Source organism: Schistocerca gregaria, chromosome 11 (assembly GCF_023897955.1).
Source record: "Schistocerca gregaria isolate iqSchGreg1 chromosome 11, iqSchGreg1.2, whole genome shotgun sequence".
In the NCBI taxonomy this organism is placed as follows: Eukaryota; Metazoa; Arthropoda; class Insecta; order Orthoptera; family Acrididae; genus Schistocerca; species Schistocerca gregaria.
The window spans coordinates 137427989-137454498 of NC_064930.1; the positions used below are offsets into that span (position 1 = coordinate 137427989).

At 48.0% G+C, this 26510-nt stretch overlaps 1 protein-coding gene across 6 annotated transcripts in view; it reads right to left on the reverse strand.

The window, feature by feature from the left end:
* LOC126294996 (neprilysin-2-like) overlaps positions 1-26510 on the reverse strand; it is a 485741-nt gene that overhangs the window by 406544 nt on the left and 52687 nt on the right. For all 6 annotated transcript variants that reach the window (XM_049987246.1, XM_049987245.1, XM_049987243.1 and 3 more), the window contains exon 2: positions 23672-23777. In XM_049987246.1, coding sequence (XP_049843203.1) covers positions 23672-23745 — 74 coding nt within the window. In that variant the 5' untranslated portion in view covers positions 23746-23777. The remainder of the gene's footprint in view (positions 1-23671; positions 23778-26510) is intronic.

Consider the following 26510-nt stretch of genomic DNA (forward strand, 5'->3'; position numbering starts at 1 on the left):
ACCCAGTCCCCGGGCAGAGAAAATCCACAATACGGACGGGAATCGAACCCGGGACACCATGATCCAGAGGCAGCAACTCTAGCCACTAGACCACAGGCTGCAGATGATTAGGTTCGAGTCTGGGCAGTTTGGTGTCCAGGGCAGAACAGCAAACTCGACCTGGTGCTCTTCGAACCTCGTACACTACTGGTCATTAAAATTTGCTACACCAAGAAGAAAGGCAGATGACAAACGGGTATTTATTGGACAAATATATTATACTAGAACTTACATGCTCGCGGTTCTAGGCGCGCAGTCCGGAACCGTGCGACTGCTACGGTCGCAGGTTCGAATCCTGCCTCGGGTATGGATGTGTGTGATGTCCTTAGGTTAGTTAGGTTTAAGTAGTTCTAAGTTCTAGGGGACTAATGACCACAACAGTTGAGTCCCATAGTGCTCAGAGCCATTTGAACCATTTTTTAGAACTTACATGTAATTACATTTTCACGCAATTTGGGTGCACAGATCCTGAGAAATCAGTACCGAGAACAACCACCTCTGGCCGCAATAACGGCCTCGATACGCCCGGACATTGAGTCAAACAGAGCTTGGATAGCGTGTACAGGTACAGCTGCCCATGCAGCTTCAACACGATACCACAGCTCATCAAGAGTAGTGACTGGCGTATTGTGACGAGCCAGTTGCTCGCCCACCATTGACCAGACGTTTTCAGTTGGTGAGAGATCTGGAGAATGTGCTGGCCAGGGCAGCATTCGAACATTTACTGTATCCACAAAGGCCCGTACAGAACCTGCAACATGCGGTCGTGCATTATCCTGCTGAAACCTAGCGTTTCGCAGGGATCGAATGAAGGGTAGAGCCACCGGTCGTAACACATCTGAAATGTAACGTCCACTGTTCAAAGTGCCGTCAATGCGAACAAGAGGTGACCGAGACGTGTAAACAATGGCACTCCATACCATCACGCCGGGTAATACGCCAGAATGGCGATGACCAATACACGCTTACAATGTGCGTTCACAGCGATGTCGCCTAACACGGACGCGACCATCGCGATGCTGTAAACAGAACCTGGATTCATCCGAAAAAAAATGACGTTTTGCCAGGTTCGTCGTCGAGTACACCATCGCAGCCGCTCCTGTCTGTGATGCAGCGTCGAGGGTAACCGCAGCCACGGTCTCCGAGCTGATAGTCCGTGCTGCTGCAAACGTCGCCGAATTGTTCGTGCAGATGGTTGTTGTCTTGAAAACGTCCTCATTTGTTGACTTAGGGATCGAGACGTGGCTGCACGATCCGCTACAGCCGTGCGGATAAGATGCGTGTCATCTCGACAGCTAGTGATACGAGGCCGTTGGGATCCAGCACGACGTTCCGTGTTACCCTCCTGAACCCACCGATTCCATACTCTGCTAACTGTCATTGGATCTCGACCAAGGCGAGCAGCAATGTCGCGATACGATAAACCGCGATAGAGATACGCTACAATACGACCTTTTTCAGAGTCGGAAACGTGATGGTACGCATTTCTCCTCCTTACACGAGGCATCACAACAACGTTTCACCAGGCAACGCCGGTCAACTGCTGTTTGTGTATGAGAAATTGGTTGGAAACTTTCCTCATGTCAGCAAGTTGTAGGTGTCGCCACCGGCACCAACGTTTTGTGAATGCTGTGAAAAGCTAATCATTTGCATATCACAGCATGTTCTTCCTGTCGGTTAAATTTCGCGTCTGTAGCACATCTTCGTGGTGTAGCAATTTTCAATGACCAGTGGTGTAGTAACGGGGGTTGTACCGTCACAAATTTCAGCCAGGATCGCGAATTATGATGAAGATGGTTAAACAATGGGGACAACACACCCAGTCCCCGGGCACAGAAAATTCCTAACCTGGTGGGGAATCGAACCCGGGACGCCGTGATCCAGGGGCAGCAATGCGAGCCACTAGGCCACGAGCTGCGGACGATTAGGTTCGAGTCAGGGCAGTTTGGTGGCCAGGGCAGAACAGTAAACTCAACCTGGTGCTCTTCGAACCGTGCACGTACACCGTGAGCTGAGTAACACTACGCTTTGTCCTGCTGGTAGATGCCATGGTACTGACAAAAAACAAATTCCATGTAGGAATTTACAATGTCCCTAAGGGTAGGTGCATACTTGTACTGTTCTAGGGTGCCTTCCAGAGTGACGAGATCACCGAGGAAGTGTCACGAAAACACTCCCCAGACGATAACGCCCCTTCATCTGGCCTGGACCCTTCCAACAATTGTTACAAGGTGTTATAGTGTCCCTTTTGAAGTAATCAAACCGATATGTTTGAAGTAAATAATAAAAGGACTCTGAAAAATATTATATGGACATAAACGACAAATTATTTATGAAAATGTATTAAATTAGCTTCAAAGAAAGACTATGTCGATTGCAATGCAATAAAAAGACATTATTTATATTAGATGCGATCGTAGTGCATAACGTTCTCGAAACTAACATTATTATTACGGTATATTGATAATTTTTACTTATGGGCCATCTGACAGCAACTGAATAAAACACAATTTTAGTGCCATACGCGTTTCGCGTTTATTTTTATTGCAATGAAACAAGCGTTCGGTTTGTAGATTGGTGGCGTATTTTATTCTGGCGAATTTCACACACATTCTTCACGAAAGCGTCCTGCAAAGTTAACGAAATCTCAAAATCACTGTTAGCAACACTATTACTGCAAGACGTAACAGAGGTAGAGTGTGCCAACGCATTGTTATTTCAAGCGGTGGAACACTAAGTTTAGTTATGTAGGCTTGTAGCGAGCAGCAAAGCCAGTGTCGCGTTGTAGTGGTCGCGATAGGCCTCGAAACTCAGTATGTTGGCAGTACAGGTACCACCTCAGATATTTGGCGGGGATGTCCGGCCAGCTAACGCGGGCCGCTTTGCTGGCCTTCGGCCCGCGGGCCGTAGTTTGGAGACCACTGCTCTAGACGCGGTTGCCCGCAAAGATTCTCCACAACTAAACCAGCGATGTGACAATACGCTTACAAGTTCTGCTGCTTGCAGTACGCTGCGTCAGCCACACAGCCTGCAACACACGAGGAGCACACGGCACGTGGTCGAAGGAGCTACCGTTCGCCAGCGCCGTCCACCGTGGCAACGATGCATTTCCGGACACACGTTCGCATAACCTTTCTTCCGTCCCATGCGGTTTGACGGTTTTATTAAAGTTCTACATCTACATACATACTTCGCAATCCACCATACGCTGCGTGGCGGAGGGTACCTCGTACCACAACTAGCATCTTCTCTCCCTGTACCATTTCCAAACAGAACGAGGGAAAAATGACTGCCTATATGCCTCTGTACGGGCCCTAATCTCTCTTATCTTTGAGGTCTTTCCGCGAAATGTAAGTTGGCGGCAGTAAAATTGTACTGCAGTCAGCCTCAAAATGCTGGTTCTCTATATTTCCTCAGTAGGGATTCACGAAAAGAACGCCTCCTTTCCTCCAGAGACTCCTACCCGAGTTCCTGAAGCATTTCCGTAACACTCGCGTGATGATCAAACCTACCAGTAACAAATATAGCAGCCCGCCTCTGAATTGCTTCTATGTCCTTCCTCAATCCGACCTGATAGGTATCCCAAACGCTCGAGCAGTATTCAAGAATAGGTCGTATTAGTGTTTCATAAGCCGTCTCCTTTACAGATGAACCACATCTTCCCAAAATTCTACCAATGAACCGTAGACGACCATCCGCCTTCCCCACAACTGCCATTACGTGCTTGTCCCACTTCATATCGTTCTGCAATGTTACGCCCAAATATTTAATCGACGTGACTGTGTCAAGCGCTACACTACTAATGGAGTATTCAAAATTTACAGGATTCTTTTTCCTATTCATCTGCATTAATTTACACTTACCTGTATTTAGAGTTAGCTGCCATTCTCTCACCAATCACAAATCCTGACCAAGTCATCTTCGACGACACCTTCCCGTACACCATCAGCAAACAGCCGCACATTGCTATCCACCCTATCCAAAAGATCATTTATGTAGATAGAAAACAACAGCGGACCTACCACGCTTCCCTGGGGCACTCCAGATGATACCCTCACCTCCGATGAACACTCACCATCGAGGACAACGTACTGGGTTCTATTACTTAAGATGTCTTCGAGCCACTCACATACTTGGGAACCAATCCCATATGCTCGTACCTTAGTTAGGAGTCTGCAGTGGGGCACCGAGTCAAACGCTTTCCGGAAGTCAAGGAATATGGTATCCGTCTGATACCCTTCATCCATGGTGTAACGTTACGATTCAAGATAGATGTAACGGAAGTTGAATAGCGTATTTGCCTCTATTGGTTACGGTAGAGAGATCGATATTTCGGTCCTGTCTGTATATTTATATATAATATTACCTGAATAAAGGCTGGGCGAGTGTAAAGCTATCGTTAAAAACGCACGCCGCGCGATTTGTTACGATTTGGTCGGTCATAACAATAATAACATGCTTTTGAAGACAATTAAAATCTACCGGCGATACCTGTTTAGCGTTATTGGAAATAATATGTAGTAAATTAATGAGTAAGGTAGCCGATCCTATAAGAAGAGGTAAAATTGGGCATATTGAGGTGTTTTGCTTTATGTCGACGAAGCCGATGATACGGCGTCATTTTTTTTCTTTTACTCTTAGAAATAAACAAGTGTAGAAATGCTAATTGTGCGTAGTAAAAAAATATAGGGGCGAGTTTTAAATAACTGCGGTGTACAATCAGAGTAACAAAAGGACTTTCAGTTACACGAAATCGCGGATAGCGAAATGTGGTCATTAAACTGAGTACACCTACAGGGCGGTCAATTCCGGGATAAATCTATACGCATCTCACGATGGACGCGGTATGGAGACCGTTTTATTAAAATTATATCGTGGAGAGCGGGCTTCCATTTATGAAAAGGAGAAAAACGTTAACTTTTACGTGAACTCTTAATAATTGTGGAGCGGAGAGAAAAGTGTGTAATTGTCTTACGCCTAACAAACATTCGTGGAGGCGGTGGCTAAACTAGAAGAGTTAATTACAAAATACTGTATCATTATCATTGACTGTCGGTGTCGAGCAACCAAAACTGTTCATCAAAGGGTTTCGATGGAACTTGGGAGTTAGGGTTCAGGCAGTCGCATATACTCCACATGAGAATGTGAATGAGTGGTGAATGCGAAATAAAACTGTAAACAAAGTTACGTTAAATAAAACAGAAGAAACAAGACAGTTTTGTCGTATCTGTTATTATTCCATAAACTGTAACATTTCTTCTCGTTGTACGAAGCTTTTATAGACGATAGTTACGATAATTTGCTTCGAAGGGATCTCGTTACGAGTTAAGTTTTGGGGACCTGGTCACGAGGGGGTAGTTCGTAGATCCTAACTACTGCAGCTGTTCTGGCATCAGGTGCTACCGCGACCGTTGTGTGTTGTCAATGACTTAAGGTCATCATGTTTCACGCTCTAAGATCGACGCGCCTTTCCACTTGGTATAACGGTGTCGACGACGAAGGAAGATACTGTAGAACGGTTCGCAAGATATCATGTGAAAAAAGCGCGTTTCGCAGGAGCGATGCTTTCTAAAGCCGTGCTGATGCATAGACAGCAACTTCTCTGTCTCAAGGAAATTCATTATACACTCCTGGAAATGGAAAAAAGAACACATTGAGACCTGTGTGTCAGACCCACCATACTTGCTCCGGACACTGCGAGAGGGCTGTACAAGCAATGATCACACGCACGGCACAGCGGACACACCAGGAACCGCGGTGTTGGCCGTCGATTGGCGCTAGCTGCGCAGCATTTGTGCACCGCCGCCGTCAGTGTCAGCCAGTTTGCCGTGGCATACGGAGCTCCATCGCAGTCTTTAACACTGGTAGCATGCCGGGACAGCGTGGACGTGAACCGTATGTGCCGTTGACGGACTTTGAGCGAGGGCGTATAGTGGGCATGCGGGAGGCCGGGTGGACGTACCGCCGAATTGCTCAACACGTGGGGCGTGAGGTCTCCACAGTACATCGATGTTGTCGCCAGTGGTCGGCGGAAGGTGCACGGGCCCGTCGACCTGGGACCGGACCGCAGCGACGCACGGATGCACGCCAAGACCGTAGGATCCTACGCAGTGCCGTAGGGAACCGCACCGCCACTTCCCAGCAAATTAGGGACACTGCTGTTCCTGGGGTATCGGCGAGGACCATTCGCAACCGTCTCCATGAAGCTGGGCTACGGTCCCGCACACCGTTAGGCCGTCTTCCGCTCACGCCCCAACATCGTGCAGCCAGCCTCCAGTGGTGTCGCGACAGACGTGAATGGAGGGACGAATGGAGACGTGTCGTCTTCAGCGATGAGAGTCGCTTCTGCCTTGGTGCCAATGATGGTCGTATGCGTGTTTGGCGCCGTGCAGGTGAGCGCCACAATCAGGACTGCAAACGACCGAGGCGCACAGGGCCAACACCCGGCATCATGGTGTGGGGAGCGATCTCCTACACTGGCCGTACACCTCTGGTGATCGTCGAGGGGACACTGAATAGTGCACGGTACATCCAAACCGTCATCGAACCCATCGTTCTACAATTCCTAGACCGGCAAGGGAACTTGCTGTTCCAACAGGACAATGCACGTCCGCATGTATCCCGTGCCACCCAACGTGCTCTAGAAGGTGTAAGTCAACTACCCTGGCCAGCAAGATCTCCGGATCTGTCCCCCATTGAGCATGTTTGGGACTGGATGAAGCGTCGTCTCACGCGGTCTGCACGTCCAGCACGAACGCTGGTCCAACTGAGGCGCCAGGTGGAAATGGCATGGCAAGCCGTTCCACAGGACTACATCCAGCATCTCTACGATCGTCTCCATGGGAGAATAGCAGCCTGCATTGCTCCGAAAGGTGGATGTACACTGTACTAGTGCCGACATTGTGCATGCTCTGTTGCCTGTGTCTATGTGCCTGTGGTTCTGTCAGTGTGACCATGTGATGTATCTGACCCCAGGAATGTGTCAATAAAGTTTCCCCTTCCTGGGACAATGAATTCACAGTGTTCTTATTTCAATTTCCAGGAGTGTATTTAGACTGACAATATGTTCGAGATTCCAGCTACAAACCGACGTCAAGGTGGTCTGTAATTTTGAGGATCCGTCCTCCTACCCTTCTCATATACAGGCGTCGCCTGCGCTTTTCATCTGTACAGTAGCACGTGAGACGTTCGCCAGACGCCGATGCAGCGGTGACCTAGCGACGCGGTCCTCGGTTCGACTCCCGCAGTTGTGAACCCGACGTGCCGCCGGCGCCGGGCACGTGCCGTGACGTCACGCCCCCGTTACGCTCCACGTGGCTCCCAGCACGTGCCTCCGCTTTCCGGAAATCCCGCCGACCTCTCGCGCCGGGCTTCTGCTGAACGCCGAGCTGCGGGGATTGCGGCCGCCGTGACGTCACCGCGCCAGGTAGGGCAGTGTTTGTTGACGGCGGCGCTGCTGAATATGCAGGCGGCCAGCATCTGCGTCGCAGACCACTTTCTGCTGCCGCGCGTGTTAGGTAGCCCCCTCCATCCCGCCTCCATCTCACCCTAGTGAAGTTCCCGAAAACAAACTGCGCCGGTGGAAAGTTTCGCAGCTCGTCTGCGGCGTCAACCTCTGTATCGTACACTTGCTGAGCACAAGTGTCCGGAAGGTGGACTGTAGTACGGTACCGGCCGGTGTGGCCGAGCGGTTCTAGGCGCTTCAGTCTGGATCCTAAGAAGTTTTGGTCTTATGTCAAAGCGGTAGGTGGATCAAAACAAAATGTCCAGACACTTTGTGACCAAAATGGTACTGAAATAGAGGATGACAGAATAAAGGCCGAAATAGTAAATGTCTTTTTCCACAGCTGTTTCACAGAGGAAGACTGTACTCCCTTCTCTAGATTCTCGCACAGAAGACAAAATGGTAGATATCGAATTAGACGACAGCGGGATAGAGAAACAAAATCGCTCAAAAGAGGAAAGGCCGCTGGACCTGATGGGATACCAGTTCGATTTTACACAGAGTAAGCGAAGGAACTCACCTCCCCCCCCCCCCCCCCCCTTTCTTGCAGCGGTGTACCGTAGGTCTGTAGAAGAGCGTAGCGTTCCAAAGGATTGGAAAAGGGCACAGGTCATCCCCATTTTCAAGAAGGGACGTCGAACAGATGTGCAGAACTATAGACCTATATCTCTAACGTCGATCAGTTGTAGAATTTTGGAACACGTATTATGTTCGCATATAATGACTTTTCTGGAGACTAGAAATCTGCTCTGTAGGAATCAGCATGGATTTCGAAAAAGACGATCGTGTGAAATCCACTTCACGCTAATCGTCCACGAGACTCAGAGGGCCATAGACACGGGTTCCCAGGTAGATGCCGTGTTTCTTGACTTCCGCAAGGCGTTCGATACAGTTCCCCACAGTTGTTTAATGAACAAAGTAAGAATATATGGACTATCAGACCAATTGTGTGATGGATTGAAGACTTCCTAGATAACAGAACGCAGTATGTCATTCTCAATGGAGAGAAGTCTTCCGAAGTAAGAGTGATTTCAGGTGTGACGCAGGGGAGTGTCGTAGGACCGTTGCTATTCACAATATACATTAATAACCTTGTGGATGACATCGGAAGTTCACTGAGGCTTTTTGCGGATGATGCTGTGGTATATCGAGAGGTTGTAACAATGGGAAATTGTACTGAAATGCAGGAGGATCTGCCGCGAATTGACGCACGGTGCAGGGAATGGCAATTGAATCTCAATGTAGACAAGTGTAATGTGCTGCGAATACATAGAAAGAAAGATCCCTTATCATTTAGCTACAAAATAGCTGGTCAGCAACTGGAAGCAGTTAATTCCGTAAATTATCTGGGAGTACGCATTAGGAGTGATTTAAAATGGAACGATCATATAAATTTGATCGTCGGTAAAGCAGATGCCAGACAGATTCTTTATAAGAGTCCTAAGGAAATGCAGTCCGAAAACAAAGGAAGTAGGTTACAGTACGCTTATTCGCCCACTGCTCGAATACTGCTCAGCAGTGTGGGATCCGTACCAGATAGGGTCGATAGAAGAGATGGAGAAGATCCAACGGAGAGCAGCGCGCTTCGTTACAGGATCATTTAGTAATCGCGAAAGCGTTACGGAGTTGATAGATTAACTCCAGTGGAAGAGTCTGCAGGGAAGACGCTTAGTACCTCGGTACGGGCTTTTGTTAAAGTTTCGAGAACATACCTTCACCGAAGAGTCAAGCAGTATATTGCTCCCTCCTACGTATATCTCGCAAAGAGATCGTGAGGATAAAGTGAGAGAGATTAGAGCCCACACAGAGGCATATCGGCAATCTTTCTTTCCACGAACAATACGAGACTGCAATAGAAGGGAGAAGCGATAGAGGTACTCAAAGTACCCTCCACCACACACCGTCAGGTGGCTTGCGGAGTATGGATGTAGACGTAGATGTAAATGTAGATGTAGATAGGACTAATGTGTAGAGAGAAATTCTGGCCTTTCACGATGTCTAATGACTACTGAGGTCGCTGATACGGAGTACCTGGCAGGAGCAGGCAGCACAATGCACCTAATGTGAACAACGTATGTTTTCGGGTTGTCTGAATACTTTTGATGACATAGTGTGACTGCGAGTAATATGTATATGGACATGGTCTTCTGGACGAGGTGCCGTGTGTTCTGAAACATTTTAGCGGTGACAAACACTGATAATGTGCCGAGTTATACCCATTTTACATGTTTGCTCATGAGGTTCAGCATGAAATGAATACGTTTTACTAGGGGGAAAATAAAAAAAAAAAGCTTATGGCCTGAAGGTGAGATGTACGACTGTTGGAATCGGTTGTCCAGAATAAAAAGTGTTTTGTAGAATCTTGGTTTTTAAATGGTTTTTAACGATATTACGGGGTATTCGATGAATTATGTGACCTCAGTGAATGGAAGTGAATCGTCAGCGCTAGGCGGTTCAGAGAAGAAGAGAACAGAATTGTGTGGTGCTATGGTAGATTGTCGAAGGTCAGATGGCTGCATCGAGGAGGCACTGAATCGAATTACAGAAAAAAAAAAAATTACGGTCCATCTTGACCGAAAGAAGGGATCGGTTAGCAGGAAAAATTCTTATGCGTCAAGGAATTGGCAATCTGGTAATGGAAGAATGTGTGAGGGGGTCTAAACTGTAGAGGGAGTTACAGGCGTCAATAGAGGTTGTGCTTTTTTCCCATCAGTTTTCAGACTGGTTTGATGTGGCCCATCAAGAATTTCTCTCCTTTATCCATGTCACAGTAGCAATTCCACACTGCGTCCTGATTTTTTTCTACTCCTTCTTCGCCTACAGTTCTTACCCTCTACATCTCCCTACTTAAATACGTATTATTAGTACCTGATGTCTTGACACATGAGCTAGTATCGGGTCCCTTCTAATCCGAAATCTTTCGACTATAGAGAAATATTCATGACAGTTTTTTTCCAACTGCAAGCCATAAGACGTTCCTTTAATGCAGTGGTTCCCATTTCCCTCTGCTTGCCGTTGATCACTGCTGGTGCTTCCGGCTTCTATGGGCAGTTTCATATCCAAAGGACCACAGGTTGTTACAAAACTACAGGGTGGCAATGTGTTACCAATTGTTTCTTTCACAATTTATGACGCACATTAGATATCCCGCTGGGATCTCTACAGCAGTACCAGCAGAGCTTGGAAAAACAAGTTGCGAAATGACGTGTAATTCACGATACTGCCCCTAGGAGACTAGTAAGCAGCAATGGCTGACAATGGAAGACTGACGACACAGCAACGATCGGCAATTGTGTTACTTTTTCCTGAAACGAAAAGCCTTGTTATGACTCAGAGGCGTTTTCGACAACACTTTAACACACGATGAGTCCCTCGCAAGAAGACCATCCACAGGTTGTACGATAAATTTGTACAGGAAGGAAAAGTATTGGAAGCAAAGCGACCTCGGCCTAAGCCTGTTTGTTCGCCGGAGAACGTTGAAGTACAGAGAAGTCCCAGGAAATCGTGTAGAAAGGCAGCAGTGCAACTGGGAATATCCAGACGCTTCGTTCAACGCATTCTTAAAAGTGACCTCCATATGTACCCATACAAGAGGGCAGGTGCACAGAAGCAGCAGAGACTACTGTTTGCTCAGTGGGCGGAGGATAGGGAAGAAACTCTGGTTTTCAGACGAGGCGCACTTTCATTTAGACGGCGTGGTTAACAAACAAAATGTACGCTTTTGGGCCACTGAGAACCAACAAGTGCTTCACGAACGACAACAGTATGCTCCGAGGATTACAGCGTGGGCAGCAGTTTCCAGTCACGGACTTACTGGACCCGTTTTCTTTGAAGAAACTGAACAGCGAGCGTTATTTGAGCATGCTTCGCAATAGCTTCATTCCACAGCTACTTGCTACTGCCTTGCCCTTCAACACGCAGTGGTTCGTGCAAGATGGAGCAAGGCCACAAACTGCAAACAGTGTGTAGGAGTTTTTACACGAGCATTTCGACATGCGGATCATTTCACTCAGGTTTCCAGGTCGCTTCAATGGCGGACAAACTTGGCCCCCCAATAGTCCAGCCCTCAATCCATGTGACTTTTTTTTGGGGGGGTACCTAAAGGAAAAAATTTTCCCGAAACGTCCAGGTGATTTAATGGAGCTCAAAAGACTTATTCTTTAAGCTTGCAGTGAAATTACGGAAGACATGTGCCATAGGGTAATCATTAACTTCAGTGTTCGTTTGAAGGAAGTTGGGAAACGAAATGGTGGACATATTGAGCATGTGCAGAGTTAGAACAAATATCAATGGACGGCTCTTCATTGTAGTATATGTTCCTTTCAGATTGTATTAACAAAGTTTATATTCAAAAACAAAATGGTAACACATTTTGTGTGCCAACCTGTATGTCCGCTCCTCTTTGAAAATGCCTTTGACAAAACGGGAGTGATATCAGGTGTTCCCCAGGGAAGCGTCCTGGGACCTCTGCTGTTCCTGATCTATATAAATGACCTGGGTGACAATCTGAGCAGTTCTCTTAGGTTGTTCGCAGATGATGCTGTAATTTACCGTCTAGTAAGGTCATCCGAAGACCAGCATCAGTTGCAAAGCGATTTAGAAAAGATTGCTGTATGATGTGGCAGTGTGATCCACACGAGTTCCAAAAGAAATCCGTTGGAATTCGATTACTCGATATATAGTACAATTCTCGAGGCTGTCAATTCAACTAAGTACCAGGCTGTAAAAATTACGAACAACTTCAGTTGGAAAGACCACATAGATAATATTGTGGGAAAGGCGAGCCAAAGGTTGCGTTTCATGGGAGGACACTTAGAAGATGCAACAAGTCCAGTAAAGAGACAGCTTACACTACACTCGTTCGTCCCCTGTTAGAATATTGGTGTGCGATGTGGGATCCTTACCAGGTGGGATTGACGGAGGACATCGAAAGGGTGCAAAAAAGGGCAGCTCGTTTTGTATTATCACGTAATAGGGGAGAGAGTGTGGCAGATATGATACGCGAGTTGGGATGGAAGTCATTATAGCAAAGACGCTTTTCGTCGCGGCGAGATCTATTTACGAAATTTCAGTCACCAACTTTCTCTTCCGAATGCGAAAATATTTTGTTGAGCCCAACCTACATAGGTAGGAATGATCATCAAAATAAAATAAGAGAAATCAGATCTCAAACAGAAAGGTTTAGGTGATCGTTTTTCCCGCGCGCTGTTCGGGAGTGGAATGGTAGGGAGATAGTATGATTGTGGTTCGATGAACCCTCTGCCAAGCACTTAAATGTGAATTGCAAGGTAATCATGGAGATGTAGATGTAGATGTAGCTGTAGACCCCAAGTGACGAAAGTCACCGGCCGCCGTTGATGAAGATTTTCATTCCAAATCCGCACAGTGCCAGGTTTCTAACCGGGGACGGTGGATCTTATTTGTGAAAGAGCTTACCCCTGAACCACGGGTCTTCCTTACCTGCGCGTTACCTCAGATCCAGTTAACGTGTGGGACACGTTTCCTGCGGAACGCAACGTTCACCACTGCTTGCGTCAGTTCGTCGATTCTCGGGTACACACACGAGGCGCCCGCAACAACAGCAATCTTCAGTGATGCGCGGACATCTGCTGTTGCATCAGAAACCTGTTTTTCGGCCGATCTCCGCCAGACGACCCGGGGTGTGGTCGTTGTCTAGGGGGCGAACGGCCTGATCTTGACTCTGCTAGCAACTGCAGGTCTGCATTGCGTCATACTGAGACGGTCAAACCGACAACATTTCACGGTCGATCTAAAAAGAAAAAAGCAAAGAGTAACCTCTGTGCGACTTAGATAATTGGAGCAGAACTCGAACTTCACTGCTGCAGAATTTCTTCCATTCTGGTGATCAAAAACGAGCTACTGATGCAGTGATCCTTGACCTCAAGAAGGTGCCTGATATACACTCCTGGAAATTGAAATAAGAACACCGTGCATTCATTGTCCCAGGAAGGGAAACTTTATTAACACATTCCTGGGGTCAGATACATCACATGATCACACTGACAGAACCACAGGCACATAGACACAGGCAACAGAGCATGCACAATGTCGGCACTAGTACAGTGTATATCCAACTTTCGCAGCAATGCAGGCTGCTGTTCTCCCATGGAGACGATCGTAGAGATGCTGGATGTAGACCTGTGGAACGGCTTGCCATGCCATTTCCACCTGGCGCCTCAGTTGGACCAGCGTTCGTGCTGGACGTGCAGACCGCGTGAGACGACGCTTCATCCAGTCCCAAACATGCTCAATGGGGACAGATCCGGAGATCTTGCTGGCCAGGGTAGTTGACTTACACCTTCTAGAGCACGTTGGGTGGCACGGGATACATGCGGACGTGCATTGTCCTGTTGGAACAGCAAGTTCCCTTGCCGGTCTAGGAATGGTAGAACGATGGGTTCGATGACGGTTTGGATGTACCGTGCACTGCGTCCACCCGGCCTCCCGCATGCCCACTATACGCCCTCGCTCAAAGTCCGTCAACTGCACATACGGTTCACGTCCACGCTGTCGCGGCACGCTACCAGTGTTAAAGACTGCGATGGAGCTCCGTATGCCACGGCAAACTGGCTGACACTGACGGCGGCGGTGCACAAATGCTGCGCAGCTAGCGCCATTCGACGGCCAACACCGCGGTTCCTGGTGTGTCCGCTGTGCCGTGCGTGTGATCATTGCTTGTACAGCCCTCTCGCAGTGTCCGGAGCAAGTATGGTGAGTCTGACACACCGGTGTCAATGTGTTCTTTTTTCCATTTCCAGGAGTGTAGTACACTTGAAAGGGATCCGTGATCCCACGAACATAGATGCTAGTATCCGACACCTAGGTCGATAGTAGAGAGTAGTCGATTGTACAGCGGTGTAGGAGGCAGTGAGACTGGTGTAAACCGAGAAGTAATACTGGAGAGACGGGCAGCAACAACCATGGATTGCAGTAAGGATTGTTCTGAATGTTAACCATCATCACTGCGTGAGACGAAGTACTTAAAATCAGCAACCAATAAAAGATATAACCGCAATCAGACTTGTAAGGTGAAGATAGCAACTGCCTCAGAATTTGTGTGTTAGTAGAAAATACATATCAGTTTGTACATCGCAACCTTTATCGACTTGTAGAATTTTGGAACACGTATTATGTTCGAGTATAATGACTTTTCTGTAGACTAGAAATCTACTCTGTAGGAAACAGCATGGGTTTCGAAAAAGACGATCTTGTGAAACCCAGCTCGCGCTATTCGTCCACGAGACTCAGAGGGCCTTAGACACGGGTTCACAGGTAGATACCGTGTTTCTTGACTTCCGCAAGGCGTTCGATACAGTTCCCCACAGTCGTTCAATGAACAAAGTAAGAGCATATGGACTATCAGACCAATTGTGTGATTGGATTGAAGAGTTCCTAGATAGCAGAACGCAGCATGTCATTCTCAATGGAGAGAAGTCTTCCGAAGTAAGAGTGATTTCAGGTGTGCCGCAGGGGAGTGTCGTAGGACCGTTGCTATTCACAATATACATCGGATGTATGACATCGGAAGTTCATTGAGGCTTTTTGCAGATGATGCTGTTGTGTTCGAGAGGTTGTAACAATGGAAAATTGTACTGAAATTCAGAAACATACCGGCAATCCTTCTTTCCACGAACAATACGAGACTGGAATAGAAGGGAGAACCGACAGAGGTACTCAGGGTACCTTCGGCCACACACCGTCAGGTGGCTTGCGGAGTATGGACGTAGATATAGATGTAGATGTGTACAAGATCGTAGTTCCATCGAGTATTCAAAACTATATGGAACTTGACAATCACTACATGTCTTTAATAATAGACAAACTTTCAATAGTTAACCATTCCGTCCCACGACAGCCGCTTTCGGTTGAAATAGCCCCGAAACCACAGCAGAACAACCGATAGCCTTTCATCTATTAAGCACACGGTCATATAATCATAATAATTAACTGTTTGGCAGCTTCAGTAAATCACACAAAACCCAGTAAAGGACCATAACGGGGGTGTTTCGCACTGAAGCGCCAAAGATACTGTTATAGGCATATGCAGTCAAATACAGACAAGTGTCTGACGCAGTTGCTACATGGGTTACAGCTGCTACAATGGCAGGTTAAGTGAGTTTGAACGTGGTATTACAGTCGGCGAACGAGCGTTGGGACACAGCATCTCACAATGGTTCAAATGGCTCTGAGCACAATGGGACATAACTTCTGCGGTCGTAACTCCCGTAGAACGTAGAACTACTTAAACCTACGTAACCTAAGGGCATCACAAACATCCATGCCCGAGGCAGGATTCGAACCTGCGACCGTAGCGGTCGCACGGTTCCAGGCTGAAGCGCCTAGAGCCGCTCGGCCACAGCGGCCGTCGGACACAGCATCTGCGAGGTACCGATGAAATGGGGATTTTTCCGTACGACCATTTCACGAGTGTACCAAGAATATCAGGAATGGTAAAACATCGCTGCGGCCGGAAAAAGATCCTGCAAGAACTGGACCAATGACGACTGAAGAGAACCGTTCGACGTGACATAAGTGCGACCCTTCTCCAAATTTCTTCAGATTTCAATGCTGGGCCATCAACATTTGTCAGCGTGCAAAACATTCAACGCAACATCATCGATTTGGGCTTTCGGAGCCTAAGGCCCACTCGTGTACCCTTGACGACAGCACGACACAGAGCTTTACGCCTCGCCTGGGCCCGTCAACACCGACATTGGACTGTTGATGACTGGAAACATGTTGCCTGGTAGGACGGGTCTCGTTTCAAATTGTATCAAGCAGATGGACGAGTATGGCTGTGGAGGCAACCTCACGAACCCATGGATTCTGCAGGTCAGCAGGAGACTGTTCAAGCTGCTGGAGGCTCTGTAATGGTGTGCGGCGTGTGCAGTTGGATTGATATGGGACCCCTGATAGGTCTGGATACGAGTCTGACAGGTGACACGTACGTAACCATCCTGTCTGATCACCTGCATCCATTGATGTCCACTGTGCATTCCGACCGACTTGGGCAATTCCAGCAGGACAATGCGACACCCCACACGTCCACAATTGGTACAGGCTTCAGGAACACTCTTCTGAGTTTAAACACTTACGCTGGCCACAAAACTCTCGACATATGACCATTATTGAGCATATCTGGAGTGCCTGTTCAGGAGAGATCTCTACCCAGTCGTACACTTACGGATTTATGGACAGCCCTGCAGGATTCATGGAGTCAGTTCCCTCCAGCACTACTTCAGACATTATTCGGGTCCATGCCACGTCGTGTTGCGGCACTTCTGCGTGCTCAGGGGAGCCCCACATGATATTAGGCAGGTGTACCAGTTTCTTTGGCTCTTCAGTATATATATGTATATTGTGTGTGTGGGTAAATGTGAATGGATACCGTAATGTGCGTGTAGTGTCACAGATCTTCTTACACTCTTGTTAACTGTAAAAGCGCCAACACAGATGTATTACAGCGAACACTTTGGTGTGCTAAATAATTGATTATGATTATGATTGGAGTTACGTTATCGTGCATATACGTTATTGCCAACCAAAGGAAAATCCTGATCTCTTTTGGTCTCGGGGTTTGAAACTGTTAGTAGCACACTGGTTTGTTAATTTTAACTGCATGAAATATGTTTAGTTACAGCTTTCTCTGTAACGGCGGCTACGTGGAAAATAACGTACTCGATATTTGTGGCTCAGTACGGCAAAATTTGCATCAGGAAATGAAAATAATGGCGGAGATGCTTCAATACTTTCATATATGCATAACTTGAATAAGTTATCTCTATAATATATGGGCTAAAAGATTTGTAATTACCAAAAATACACTCCTGGAAATGGAAAAAAGAACACATTGACACCGGTGTGTCAGACCCACCATACTTGCTCCGGACACTGCGAGAGGGCTGTACAAGCAATGATCACACGCACGGCACAGCCGACACACCAGGAACCGCGGTGTTGGCCGTCGAATGGCGCTAGCTGCGCAGCATTTGTACACCGCCGCCGGCAGTGTCTGCCAGTTTGCCGTGGCATACGGAGCTCCATCGCAGTCTTTAACGCTGGTAGCATGCCGCGACAGCGTGGACGTGAACCGTATGTGCAGTTGACGGACTTTGAGCGAGGGCGTATAGTGGGCATGCGGGAGGCCGGGTGGACGTACCGCCGAATTGCTCAACACGTAGGGCGTGAGGTCTCCACAGTACATCGATGTTGTCGCCAGTGGTCGGCGGAAGGTGCACGTGCCCGTCGACCTGGGACCGGACCGCAGCGACGCACGGATGCACGCCAAGACCGTAGGATCCTACGCAGTGCCGTAGGGGACCGCACCGCCACTTCCCAGCAAATTAGGGACACTGTTGCTCCTGGGGTATCGGCGAGGACCATTCGCAACCGTCTCCATGAAGCTGGGCTACGGTCCCGCACACCGTTAGGCCGTCTTCCGCTCACGCCCCAACATCGTGCAGCCCGCCTCCAGTCGTGTCGCGACAGGCGTGAATGGAGGGACGAATGGAGACGTGTCGTCTTCAGCGATGAGAGTCGCTTTTGCCTTGGTGCCAATGATGGTCGTATGCGTGTTTGGCGCCGTGTAGGTGAGCGCCACAATCAGGACTGCATACGACCGAGGCACACAGGGCCAACACCCGGCATCATGGTGTGGGGATCGATCTCCTACACTGGCCGTACACCTCTGGTGATCGTCGTGGGGACACTGAATAGTGCACGGTACATCCAAACAGAAGGTCCGGCCGAGGTGGCCGAGCGGTTCTAGGCGATACAGTCTGGAACAGCGCGACCGCTACGGTCGCAGGTTCGAATCCTGCCTCGGGTATGGATGTGTGTGATGTCCTTAGGTTAGTTAGGTTTAAGTAGTTCTAAGTTCTAGGGGACTGATGACCTCAGCAGTTAAGTCCCAGAGTGCTCAGAGCCATTTGAACCATTTTAAAGAGAACAAGCTGCTCACTGAATTCCGAAATTCAATCTTCGCCGAGGATGTAGAGCATATATTATTACCACCAACTTTCAAATCGCGCAATGATCATCATTCAAAGATGAGGGAAATCAGAGCTCGTAGTGAGGCGGTCAGACAGTCGTTTTCCCTCGCGCGATCCGCGAGGATGGGAAATACGACTTTGGCGCAAATTGTGCCCTCCGCCACACACCGCTTGGTGGCTAGCGGAGTATGTAGATGTAGATGTAGATGTACGGGTATGGAGACAACCTCACAGATCCGTGGACCCTGCATAGCACCAGGGGACTCTTCAAGCTGGTGGAGGCTCTGTAATGGTGTGGGGCGTGTGCAGTTGGAGTGATGTGGGACCACTGATACGTCTCGATACGAGTCTGACAGGTGACACGTACGTAAGCATCTTGTCTGATCACCTGCATCCATTCATCCCCATTGTGCATTCCGACGTACTTGGGCAACTCCAGCAGGACAATGCGATACCCCAAACTTCGAGAATTGCTAAAGAGTGGCTCCAGGAACACTTTTCTGAGTTTAAACACTTTCGCTGGCAACCAAACTCCCCACATACGAACATTGTTGAGCATATCTGGAATGCCGTGCCACGTGCTGTTCAGAAGAAATCTCCACCCCCCTCGTACCCTTACGGATTTATGGACAACCCTCAAGGATCCATGGTGTCAGTGCTCTCGAGCAGTACTTCGGACATTAGTAGAGTCCATGCCACGTCTCGCCTTGGCTCTACACGACGTTACGCAGGTGTACCCGTTTCTTTGGCTCTTCTGTGCAGGTTCGAACTACAGCCTAATCAAGATAATATTAGCATATGGAGTATCGGACCATCTGCGTGACTGGATTGAACAGTGCTACACTACTGGCCATTAAAATTGCTACACCAAGAAGATAACGTGCTACAGTCGCGAAATTCACCCAATAGGAAGAAGATGCTGTGGTATGCAAATCATTAGCTTTTCAGAGCATTCAGACAAGGTTGGCGCCGGTGGCGACACCTACAACGCGCTGACATGGGGGAAGTTTCCAATCGATTTTTCATACACAAACAGCAGTTGACCGGCGTTGCCTCGTGAAACGTTGTTGTGATGCCTCGTGTAAGAAGCAGAAATGCGTACCATCTCGTTTCCGACTTTGATAAAGGTCGGATTGTAGCCTATGGCGATTGCGGTTTATCGTATCGCGACATTGCTGCTCGCGTTGGTCAACATCCAATGACTGTTAGCAGAATATGGAATCGGTGGGTTCAGGAGGGTAATACGGAACGGCGTGCTGGATCCCAACGGTCTCGTATAACTCTTCTTTGGATCTTCTCTATCTCCTCCGTCAACCCGATCTGGTATGGATCCCACACTGATGAGCAATACTCAAGTACAGGTCGAACGAGTGTTTTGTAACCCACCTCCTTTGTCGATGGACTACATTTTCTAATAACTCTCCTAATTAATCTCAACTTGGTACCCGTCTTACCAACAATTAATTTTATATGATCATTCAACTTCAAATCGTTCCGCACACATACTCCCAGACATTTTACAGAAGTAATTGCTACCAGTGTTTGTTCCGCTATCATATAATCATACAATAAAGGTTCCTTCTTCCTATGTATTCTCAATACATTACATTTGTCTATGTTAAGGATCAGTTGCCACTCCCTGCACCAAGTGCCTATCCGCTGTACATCTTCCTGCTTTTCGCTGCAATTTTCTAATGCTGCAACTTCTCTGTATACTACAACATCATCGGCGAAAAGCCATATGGAACTTCCGACACTATCTACTAGGTCATTTATATATATTGTGAAAAGCAATGGTCCCATAATACTCCCCTGTGGCACGCCAGAGGTTACTTTAACGTCTGTAGACGTCTCTCCATTGATAACAACATGTTGTGATCTGTTTGCTAAAAACTCTTCAATCCAGCCACACAGCTGGTCTGATAATCCGTAGGCTCTTACTTTGTTTATCAGGCGACAGTGCGGAACTGTATCGAAGTAGCTTACAGTACGCTTGTTCGCCCACTGCTCGAATACTGCTCAGCAGTATGGGATCCGTACCAGATAGGCCTGATAGAAGAGATAGAGAAGATCCAACGGAGAGGAGCGCGCTTCGTTATAGGATCATTTAGCAATCGCGAAAGCATTACGGAGATGACAGATAAACTCCAGTGGAAGACTCTGCAGGAGAGACGCTCAGTAACTCGGTACGGGCTTTTGTTGAAGTGCGAGAACATACCTTCACCGAGGAGTCGAGCAGTATATTGCTCCCTCCTACGTATATCTCGCGAAGAGACCATGAGGATAAAATCAGAGAGATTAGAGCCCACACAGAGGCATACCGACAATCTTTCTTTCCACGATCAATACGAGACTAGAATAGAAGGGAGAACCGATAGAGGTACTCAAGGTATCCTCCTCCACACACCGTCAGGTGGCTTGCGGAGTATGGATGTAGATGTAGATGCGCTGCAACCGGCATCTGATCTCGCAGCGTTCACTGGACGTGCTCTAGCGAGACAAACGGTGTAGATAAGGATTCAGCAGAGTTTTGTCGGAAACCTGCCGTATGACGCGTCTTCACAGACGAGGACGGTCGAACAGATGAGCCCCGATTTGGTGCGGAAAGAGATTCTTTGCCGATTCGCATCTGGAGGGGACATGGAACACGATTTCGGGCCCAAACATTTTGGAAGGAGACAGATATGGAGGAGGTTGCCTAATGGTGTGAGCACGGATTATGTTGACCACTGGAACACCTCTTCTTGAAACTGTGTTGGTGAGTCGGCAATGTTTAACTGCTGTCAGGTATCGTGACGAGATCTTGGGATCCCATTTGCTGTCGTTTCGAGGTGCCGTGGGCCCAGAATCCGTACTGATGGACGATGATGCTCGACGTAATAGAGCGCAGGTGGTTGAGGTTTTCTTGGAAACGGCAGATATTATGGCGAGGGCTGCTAGCTCTCCCGATCTGAATCCCATAGAACACATCTGGGATGCACTAGGGAGGCGGTTTGTGTCACGTCAGCATCCACCAATCAATCTCCAAGATTGCAGGAAGACAGGGCGTTATTGCCTCAACACGAGATTGATGACATAATTCACAGCGTATCCCGGCGTTGTCATGCCTGTATTGCAGCCAGAGTTGCTCACACCACATACTGAGCGCATTCACCAGCTGTCGAATCCTGTTTGTAAACTCGTTAAGTTGGAAAAAACCAAGAACATTTTCGTCTACCATTTTGCATGTTGCAGTTGATTAGCTTCTGTATTCTTCACACTGTATGTAGTTTACTATCACCTGTTTATACTGTTTTGTGGTAAAATAAACACAACCTTGCAAAATTTCCGTTTGCTGCTTTAATTTTTGACACCAGAGTATATAAGCGGAGCAGACGTGGACGGGGGTTCACCTTAGAGAAGATGAGGCCTGAAAGTGGGGAAATTCGCTGAGATAAGCGACTTTGAGAAAGCGCAGATTACACTACTGGCCATTAAAATTGCTTCACCACGGAGATAACGTGCTACAGACGCGAAATTTAACAGACAGCAAGAAGATGCTGCGATATGCAAATGATTAGCTTTTCAGAGCATTCATACAAGGTTGGCGCCGGTGGCGACACCTACAACGTGCTGACGTGAGGAAAGTTTCCAGCCGATTTCTCATACACAAACGGCAGTTGACCGGCGTTGCCTGGTGAAACGTTGTTGTGATGCCTCGTGTAAGGAGGAGAAATGCGTACCATCACGTTTCCGACTTTGATAAAGGACGGATTGTAGTCTATCGCGATTCCGGTGTATCGTAACACGACATTGCTGCTCGCGTTGGTCGAGATCCAATGACTGGTAACAATATCGAATCGGTGGGTTCAGGAGGGTAATACGGAACACCGTGCTGGATCCCAACGGCCTCGTATCACTAGCAGTCGAGATGACAGGCATCTTATCCACATGCCTGTAACGGATCGTGCAGCCCCGTCTCGATCCCCTGAGTCAACAAAAGGGGACGTTTGGATACAACAACCGTCTGCACGAACAGTTCGGCGACGTTTGCAGCAGCACAGAGCATCAACTCGGAGACTGTGGCTGCGGTTACCCTTGATTCTGCATCACCGACAGGAGCGCCTGCGATTGTGTACTCAGCGACGAACCTTGGTGCACGAATGGCAAAATGTCACTCTTTCGGATGAATCAAGGTTCTGTTTACAGCATCACGATGTTCGCATCCGTGTTTGGCGACATCGCGGTGAACGCACATTGGAAGCGTGTATTCGTCATCGCCATACTGGCGTATCACCCGGCGTGATGGTATGGGGTGCCATTGGTTACACGTCTCGGTCACCTCTTGTTCGCATTGACAGCACTTTGAACAGTGGACATTACATTTCAGATGTGTTACGACCCGTGGCTCTACCTTTCGTTCGATCCCCTAAATTTCAGCAGGATAACGCACGATCGCACGTTGCAGGTCCTGTACGGACCTTTCTGGATACAGAAAATGTTCGACTGCTGCCCTGGCCAGCACATTCTCCAGATCTCTCACCAACTGAAAATGTCTTGTCAATGGTGGCAGAGCATTTTGTCCGTCACAATACGCCAGTCAGTACTCTCGATGAACTGTGGTATCGTGTTGAAGCTGCATGGGCAGCTGTACCTGTACACGCCATCCGAGCTCTGTTTTACTCAATGCCCAGGCGTATCGAGGCCGTTATTACGGCCAGAGGTGGATGTTCTGGGTAGTGATTTCTCGGGATGTATGCACCCAAATTACGTGAAAATGTAATCATATGTCAGTTCTAGTATAATATATTTGCCCAATGAATCCCCGTTTATCATCTACATTTCTCGTTGGTGTAGCAATTTTAATGGCCAGTAGTGCAGCTCGCCGATTGTGCGTCGGAGCGAAATGCAAAGGGCATCCTTGTCTGGAGACTTCCGCAAATCGTCCCTCATCATCGTACCCAGTCTTGGTGTGACTCAGAGTTCTCATTCTATTTTTCACTAGTTTTCTCTGCAATCTCAGGTGGAAACGGATGCTCGTCGAAGTTTCTCTCGGCTGTAGTGATTCCAGTTTTTACACGCTGCCTGACAAATACAGATGAACGAGAACGTTCAGTAGTTCTGCTGGGCTACTTACCCACCCGCAGTATCCACCAGCAGCTCCTCGTCGTCTTCAGAAGACTCCAGCGTGCTGAACTTGGCCACGGGCATCTCGGTGCCTTCCTGCGCCCTTCAAGGAGTTCCTGAGCAAACAAAAGCAGTACAGGGTGTTACGTATTGAGTAGCTGAAACTGTGTGCGGTGGAAACGCAAATGGACTACAGGGCTTTGGTTTTAGCGAAGAAGCATTGAGCAAGATCCTGTAACACGCTTCAGTCACATTTGTGGGACCACCAGCTACATTCGACGTCTACGTGCAGTAACCACTAACAGGCCGCAGGTGCCATCACTAGCGCTGCCGTAATGTGGAAACAGAGCGATTTAGACTACGTGGTCAAAAGTATCCAGACACCTGGCTGAAAATGACTTACAAGTTCAAATGGTTCAAATGGCTCTGAGCACTATGGGAATTAACATATGTCGTCATCAATCCCCTAGAAATTAGAACTTGTTAAACCTAACTAACCTAAGGATACACAGGATTCGAACCTGCGACCGTAGCGGTCACGCGGTTCCAGACAGAAGCGCCTAGAACCGAACGGCCGGCGACTTACAAGTTCGTGGGTGCCCGCCATCGGTAATACTGGAACTCAATATGGTGTTGGCCCACCCTTAGCTTTGATGACAGCCTCCACTCTCGCAGGGATACATTCCATTACAGGGATGGTGTTGTCGGGTAACCACTCTGCCACAGGCTGTGCATTACAAACAGGTGCTCGATCGTGTTGAAAGATCCAGTCGCCACCCCCGAATTGCTCTTTAACAGTGGGTACCAAGAAGGTGCTTGGAACATAAATTTTTGCCTATGCTGTGATAGTGCCACACAAAACAAGGGGTGCAATCCCCCTCCACGAAAAACACTACCCACAGTAACACCACCGCCTCCGAATTTTACTGTTAAAACTACATGACGTTCACCGGGCATTCGCCGTACCCACACCCTGCCACCGGATCGCCACATTGTGTACCGTGATTCGTCACTCCACACAACGTTTTTCAACTGTTGAATCGTCCAATGTTTACTCTCCTTACACCAACCCAGGCGTCGTTTGGCATTTACCGATGTGATCTATGGCTTATCAGCAGCCGATCCACCCTGAAATCGATCTTTCCTCACTTCGCGCCGAGCTATCATAGTACTTGCAGAGGACCCTGATGCAGTCTGGAATTCCTGTGTGACAGTCTGGATAGATGCCTGTCTATTACGGCCCTCTTCATATGTCGCAGTCTCTGTCAGTCAACATACGAGGTCGGCCTGTACGCTTTTGTGCTGTACGTGTCCCTTCACGTTTCCACTTCACAATCCACTATCACATCGGAAACACTGGATATTTAGGAGAGTGTAAATATCTCGTACAGACGTATGACACAGGTGACACCCAATCACCTGACCACATTCAAAGTCAATGAGTTCTACAGAGCGCCCCATTCTGTTCTCTGACAATGTCTGTTGGCGACTGAGGTCGCTGGCAATAGGTGGCAGCACAATGCACCTAAGATGAAAAACGTATATTTTTCGGGGTGTCCGGATACCTTTGATTAAGTAGTGTATCTGAAGTCCAGAAGGGCGGTGTTACGCCATCGCCAGGGTAGCCCCTGCAGGCCGGCAACACATCTAACACGACACAAGACCGAGGTTGCCTATGCCCAAAGGCGTAAGCAATGGTAAACATCGGCTGTTTTGGAAATAGACATTCCACGTACTACTTACTGCAGAGGGAGTTCGAAAAGGCCTGCAGGAAGTATTACTACACCAACATCTAATGGGCTGAACATTACTATTTAAAGGCTAGAACCAGCACCGGATGTCAGTTCACCCTGAATACCGACCTCAAGGACGTCTCCACAGAAGACTACTTCTTCACCATCGGAACAGGACTTGGAATGAAGTGTGTGTGTGTTACAACGGACTCTTGTGGGAAACAGAAGTTATCTTTTGTTGCCTGTAGTAGGAAATTCATACTGGCTTTGTGATTGCGAGTTTTCGATGTTATTCAGTCATTTCCATGTAGACTCACGTAAATAAATCTTGTCTTGCAAAAAATGTCAAATTGTCAGTAGCAACAGAGACGATCATTGGCTCACAGGCCAAGGGTAGATGCATTTTCGAAACAACTAAGTTTGTAAACTGTTTACCTGCCGCATGGTTAAAGTACAGGGTGGTCCAAAAGTCCGCAAACACCCTGATAAGGCGGCCAGTGTGGCCGTGCGGTTCTAGACGCTACAGTCTGGAACCGAGCGACCGCTACGCTCGCAGGTTCGAATCCTGCCTCGGGCATGGATGTGTGTGATGTCCTTAGGTTACTTAGTTTAAGTAGTTCTGAGTTCTAGCAACATCAGAACTGCCTCTCTTGTGCCTTTACCTTTCCTAAAGTCAAAATGATGGTCTCTAAAAGATCCTCAGTTTTCTCTTCTATTCTTCTCTACACTACTCGTGTAAGCAACGTGGCTGCATGCGCAGTCAAGCCGGTTGTGCCGTTTGTTCCTGCACTGATGTCCCACTGCTATCCTCTCAAGCGACGTAGATTCTACCAACCAGGATGAATTGTCGTTTGGTTGCCACTTTAACCATAGTGATGAAATGTTATCAACCTCTTCCGCCTTATCTGATCACTATTCTTCCAAAGCTCCATTAAATTGTGGTCCTAGCGCTCGATGCCCTATGTCTTCCATGTTGTTGTTGTTGTTGTTGTCGTGGTCTTCAGTCCTGAGACTGGTTTGATGCAGCTCTCCATGCTACTCTATCCTGTGCAAGCTTCTTCATCTCCCAGTACCTACTGCAACCTACACCCTTCTGAATCTGCTTAGTGTATTCAT